This window comes from Rhinoraja longicauda, chromosome 13 (genome assembly GCF_053455715.1).
Source record: "Rhinoraja longicauda isolate Sanriku21f chromosome 13, sRhiLon1.1, whole genome shotgun sequence".
In the NCBI taxonomy this organism is placed as follows: domain Eukaryota; kingdom Metazoa; phylum Chordata; class Chondrichthyes; order Rajiformes; family Arhynchobatidae; genus Rhinoraja; species Rhinoraja longicauda.
This window is the reverse complement of record NC_135965.1, coordinates 19,803,756-19,810,423: the sequence shown is the minus strand read 5'-3', so window position 1 is coordinate 19,810,423 and position 6,668 is coordinate 19,803,756. Positions and strand designations below refer to the sequence as shown.

Below are 6,668 nucleotides of genomic sequence, written 5' to 3'. Positions count from 1 at the left end.
GTCGGCGAGGACTTTGAGGGCCGATGGGCCGATTTCCCTGCTGTTTCTCTAAACCAAACTAAGCCACACCTACTTGGAGTTTGGATTGTGCTATGTTTTTCCTCAGGGTCCTCTGGTTTCCTCACACTTCCCAAAGACGGGCAGATTTGTAGGTTGATTAGACTCTGTAAAATTGCCCCTAGTGTGTAGGGAGCGGATGGGAAAGTGGAATAACATATATATAGTTTAGTTTAGAGTTTAGTGCAGTTAGAGCTAGAGATAAAGTGCAGAAACAGGCTCTTCAGCCCACTGAGTCTGCACCGCCCACCGATCACACCGTACACCAGCACTATCCTACACACCAGGGACAATTTACAATTTTACTACAAACCAATTAACCTACAAACCTGTGTCTTTGTAGTATGGGAGCAAACCAGAGTACCCGGAGAAAACCCACACAATCACGTATATTGTGTCACATAAACAAAATATAGTGTGAATGGGTGATCGATAGTTGGCATTGACTCGATGGGCCGAAAGGGCTGTTTCCATGCTAAACTAAATTAAATTAAGAATCAGTCAGCTAAAGGGTCCCGACCCAAAATGTCACTATCCATGCTCTCCAAGGATGCAGCCTGACCCGTTGAATTACTCCAACATTTTGTGTCTTTCCTTGGTAAACCAGTATTTGTAATTCCTTGTTTCTATAAATTAAACTAAACATTTGGAATTTGGATAGTTGTATGGTTCTCTCCAGTCACCTGTTTCTGCTTGAATTTTTTTAGGAAATGAATGAGACTTGCTCCAGAATCAACAGCATCCTCGAATCCTACTACCTCACAACCATGTACAGCATCGAGTTCCTTTTGGGATTGATCGGGAACATTGTTGTGATAAGTGGTTATGTATTCTGCCTGAAGAACTGGAAATGCAGCAACATTTACCTCTTCAACCTTTCCATTTCAGACCTAATCTTCATCTGTACGCTCCCGATGTTCGTGGTCTACTACGCCAAAGGAAAACATTGGGTGTTCGGTAGTTTTCTTTGCATGATGAACAGGTACATACTTTACACCAACATGTACCTCAGCATGCTCTTCCTGGTTTGCATCAGCATTGACCGATACTTGTTGGTCAGCAACCCACTGAGGGGGCACGTGTTTCAAAGGAAGAAGACGGCTATCTTCGTCTGTGTCGCCATGTGGGTCTTCGTCACTTTGGAAGTCATCCCCATATTGACCTTCATCGGCTCTGACAACGTTACAGCTCTTGACAACAGCACAGTCATTAAGTGTGTTGACTATGCCAGCGCTGGCAACCCAGTACACAACCTGATCTACAATGTGTGTCTCACCATCTTCGGATATGTGCTTCCAATGAGCATTATGGGAGTCTTCTGCCTGAAAACAGCGCACAAGTTGAAGGAATTAAGTCGGGAAAGGACCTGTAGCATTACTCTGGAAAAGCCACTCATGCTGGTCATCCTGGCCATTACTATCTTCTCTGTACTATTCACCCCTTATCACATCATGAGAAACATCCGCATGATATCTAGACTGGATAACATCAACATCTCAACGGGGGCCATCGAGTGCATAAAGGCTGCATATACTCTTTCCAGACCCGTGGCTTTTCTCAGTATTATTACCAATCCCATTTTCTACTTTTTTTCTGGGGATAGATTTAGGGAAACAATTGCGAACAACTTGAAGTGTTGCCGCTCAAGGAATGCAACTCGACAGCTAACATAAGGGTGCAGGAAGGAACTGCAGGGCCTGGTTTAAACCAAGATGCTGGAGTAACTCAGCGAGACAGGCATAAAATAAGTCAAGTCAAGTCAAGTCAAGTCAATTTTATTTGTATAGCACATTTAAAAACAACCCACGTTGACCAAAGTGCTGTACATCTGATTAGGTACGAAGGAAAAAAATGAAACATACAGTAGCATGCAAACAGTTCACAGCGCCTCCTCAATGAGCCTCAAACGCTAGGGAGTAGAAATAGGTTTTGAGCCAGGACTTAAAGGAGTCGACGGAGGGGGCAGTTCTGATGGGGAGAGGGATGCTGTTCCACAGTCTAGGAACTGCAACCGCAAAAGCGCGGTCACCCCTGAGCTTAAGCCTAGACCGCGGGATAGTGAGTAGCCCCAAGTCGGCCGACCTGAGGGACCTGGAGTTAGAGAGGGGGGTTAGAAGATTTTTGATGTAGGGGGGGGGGAATGTCCATTTAGGGCTTTATACGTGAATAAGAGGAGCTTGAAGTTGATTCTGTACCGTACAGGGAGCCAGTGGAGAGAGGCCAGAATCGGGGTGATGTGGTCCCTTTTACGGGTACCCGTCAGGAGTCTCGCTGCGGCGTTTTGGACCAGTTGCAGGCGGGACAGGGAAGATTGGCTGATCCCAGTGTATAGGGAGTTGCAGTAGTCTAGGCGGGAGGAAATGAAAGCGTGAATGATTTTTTCTGTGTCGTCGAATTGGAGGAAAGGTTTGATTTTAGCTATGGTTCGAAGTTGGAAGAAGCTGGCTTTTACCACAGCGTTGACTTGCTTATCAAATTTTAATGCAGAGTCAAATATCATGCCGAGGTTTTTGACATGCGGTTTGACTAGGCAGGATAGACTTCCAAGACTGCCTGTTATCGATTTGATGGAGTCGGGGGGGCCGAATAGGATGACCTCAGACTTCCTCTCATTTAATTGGAGGAAGTTCTGTGCCATCCAACATTTTATGTCCTCAAGGCAGTGTAAGAGGCTGTTTAAACTTGACTGGTTGTTGGGTTTCAGGGGGAGGTAAAGCTGAGTGTCATCGGCATAGCAGTGGAAAGAAATGCCGTGCCTTTGAATGATTTGGCCAAGGGGGAGCAATAAGGGGGAGCTCTACGACCAACTGACTGAGACCTGTCATTTTGCCAAGAGATATGAACCTGAATCTTTCTTCTGGAGACTGGGTCACTACTAATTATTCAAATTCAGCTTAATTATTCAGCCATGCATTCCTGACAATTATTCTGTGGAAGATTTTCCACTGAGGAAGATTTTCAAATTCATCACAGTTGTCACAGACACAGAATTATTATTTTTTTTAAACCCTTACTTCAATCAAATGGTCAAAAGAAGATAGGTATTTTGGATTTGGAAGAAGTGCAGTATAATATTTTACCAGAAATGTATTGAGACTTCTACATTAAAATTCAAGGAAAGATTCCACAGCCAGGTCTTAATTTTTAAAATGTAAAAGGCTAAAAATTATTTGGATTGTCCTTAAAATATTAAGGGGAACGGAAAATGTGAAACATATAAACATACAACATGCAACACCAAACAGAACAGTACACCAAGGAACAGATCCTTCAGTCTACAATGTCCTAATCTCATTTGCCTGCACTTGATTTCATATCCATCCATTCCCTACATATCTGAAGAAGGATCTCAACCCAAAATGTCGCCAATCCATGCTCTCCAGAGATTGTCTGACCTGCAGAGTTACTTCAGGTAACCTTTCCCTGTGCAAAAGCCTCTTAAACACCACTATTATATTTGCCTCCAGCATTACCCTTGGAGGTGCATTCCAGACACCCACCACACTCTGTGTAAAAAAACTTGCCCCGCACATCTCCTTTAAACTTTGCCCAGCTCACCTGAAAGATCCTCATAGTCTCTCCCATTTCCACCTCGGGGAAATGTTCCGATTGTCTACTGTCTCTATAAGTCTCATTATTTCATATACTTCTATCAGCTCACAACCTCTGGCATTCCAGGGAAAACAATCCGTGTTTGGCTAACCTCCACCTGGAGCTGAAACCCTCTGATCCAGGCAGCATTGTAGTAAACCTCCTCTGCACCCTCTCCAAACAAAAGGAGCGACCAGAACTGCATGTAATACTCCAAATGTGGCCTAACCAAAGTCCTATAAAGCTGCAACATGACTTCACAACTCTTATTCTCAATGCCACACCTATGAACGCAAATATATCATGCACCACCTTTACCACTATTAATATCCAGATAGAGAGATGTATCTATCCAGATGGGTCTAACATTTTTGCTGGTTAAGAACCCTGGGATCAGGCATTATTACAAAATGTTACAGCCACACTCGTGATGTATCCTTAAGCACAGAACGTACCACATTCTCTGTATCAATGTGTGTGTCTTTATTGTGATCTTATTCAGCAGCAGAGTCATATTGCTTTCCACATGCAAAAGCTTTGCAGATATTCAGGCTTCAGTTAAAAACATCAGCAGGCAAAGAGACTTAAGTGTGTAGTCCCACCAAAAAACCTTGATCTCCTGAATACAAGGTACATTGTTTTTCAATGCATTCATATTGCAAGGCCTTTAAGAATTGAAGCAAAAGCAATATACTTCCAGCATTGCAGAGTAATTGCAAAAAAATGAAATAAAATTGAAAAACGTTGGGAACTCCTCTAGTCAGGCACCATTTGTGGAGAGGCTAAAGCCCCTGTCCCACAGGCGATTTTTTAGGCGACTGCAGGTGACTAGGGTGTCACCACATGGTCACCAGGGTGTCGCCTGTATGGTCGGTCGTGAGTCGTCTCCAAAGAATCGTAGCGTCTTTCTGGACACCGCTGGATTTTCAGAATGTTGAAATATTTTTGGCGACAGTGGGTTTGATGCCAATGAGCGTAGCTTGACATCTTTTGACGTAGGTGCTGTCGCCAGGTGACGTAGGTTGCCGCCTGTGCTGACCTCGGTGAATTCCATTGGCGACTACCTACGTCAGCCTACGTCAGCCGGCGACAGGTACTGGCGTCAAAACCGGAGGCGAAAATGACGTGATTTGTCTTTATAAGAAAATTGTATAAGAAAATAACTGCAGAAGCTGGTACAAATCGATTTATTCACAAAATGCTGGAGTAACTCAGCAGGTCAGGCAGCATCTCGGGAGAGAAGGAATGGGTGACGTTTCGGGTCAAGACCCTTCTTCAGACTGATGTCAGGGGGGCGGGACAAAGGAAGGATATAGGTGGAGACAGGAAGATAGAGGGAGATCTGGGAAGGAGGAGGGGAAGGGTGGGACAGAGGAACTATCTAAAGTTGGAGAAGTCGATGTTCATACCACTGGGCTGCAAACTGCCCAGGCGAAATATGAGGTGCTGTTCCTCCAATTTCCGGTGGGCCTCACTATGGCACTGGAGGAGGCCCATGACAGAAAGGTCAGACTGGGAATGGGAGGGGGAGTTGATGTGCTCGGCCACCGGGAGATCAGTTTGGTTAATGCGGACCGAGCGCAGGTGTTCAGCGAAGCGATCGCCGAGCCTGCGCTTGGTTTCGCCGATGTAAATGAGTTGACATCTAGAGCAGCGGATGCAATAGATGAGGTTGGAGGAGGTGCAGGTGAACCTTTGTCTCACCTGGAAAGACTGTTTGGGTCCTTGGATGGAGTTGAGGGGGAAGGTAAAGGGACAGGTGTTGCATCTCGTGCGGTTGCAGGGGAAAGTGCCCGGGGTTGGGGTGGTTTGGGTAGGAAGGGACGAGTGGACCAGGGAGTTACGGAGGGAACGGTCTCTGTGGAACGCAGAGAGGGGAGGGGATGGGAAGATATGGCCAGTGGTGGGGTCCCGTTGTAGGTGACGGAAATGTTGGTGGATGATATGTTGGATCCGCTGGCTGGTGGGGTGGAAGGTGAGAAAGAGGGGGATTCTGTCCTTGTTGCGAGTGGGGGAGGGGGAGCAAGAGCGGAGCTGCGGGATGTAGAAGAGACCCTAGTGAGTGCCTCATCTATACTGGAGGAGGGGAAGCTCCGTTTCCTGAAGAACGAGGACATCTCGGAAGCCCTAGTGTGAAACACCTCATCCCGGGAGCAGATGCGGCGTAGACGGAGGAATTGGGAGTAGGGGATAGACTTTTTGCAGGTGACCGGGTGGGAAGAAGTGTAGTCCAGATAGCTGTGCGAGTCAGTGGGTTTATAGTAAATGTCTGTCACTAGTCTGTCTCCTGTGATGGAGATGGTGAGGTCCAGAAACGGGAGGGAGATGTCGGAGGTGGTCCAGGTATATTTAAGGGCAGGATGGAAATTGGAGGTGAAGTGTATGAAGTCAATTATATGTGAAGTGTATGAAGTCAAGTGTATGAAGTTAATTATATGTCAGTCTTTTACCCAAAGTCGGGGCATCAAGAACTAGAGGACATAGGTTTAAGGTGAGAGGGGAAAGATTTAATAGGAACCTGATGGGCAACTTTGTTTACACGAAGGGTGGTAGGTATATGGAACAAGCTGCCGGAGGAGGTCGTTGAGTCAGGTACTATCACAACCTTTAACAAAAAACCCCATTTGAACAGGTACATGGATAAGATAGGTTTAGAGGGATATGTGCCAAATGCAGGCAGATGGGACTAGCGTTGATGGGGCATGGTGGTGGTTTTGCGTGGGTAAATGACTGTACATTTATTCCTCTCATGATCTTATACACCTCTTTCAGACCACCCCTCATCCCCCTATTCAACACCTACCCCTATCTCAAGCCCTCAAGTCCTGGTAACATCCTTGCAAATCTCTGCACCCTTTCCAGCTCTAGTTTTAGACAACCTTACAAAGGGATAAATACTTTGGCAATTCACCTTATTTATTAATGTACCTCTGCAAGGTCATAGCTCAGCCTCATTCACTTCTGAGAAAATAGAGAAACTAGACTTGCTTTTTTAATGAAAAAAGATGATGGTGTAATTG

At 45.6% G+C, this 6,668-nt stretch overlaps 1 protein-coding gene across 1 annotated transcript; it reads left to right on the top strand.

Moving 5' to 3' along the window:
• The first annotated feature begins 767 nt into the window (after window positions 1–767).
• LOC144599372 (succinate receptor 1-like) lies at window positions 768–1,730 on the top strand. The gene has a single exon (XM_078410161.1). It carries the CDS (start codon window positions 768–770, stop codon window positions 1,728–1,730), a length of 963 nt encoding a protein of 320 aa, XP_078266287.1.
• Window positions 1,731–6,668: the final 4,938 nt, after the last annotated feature.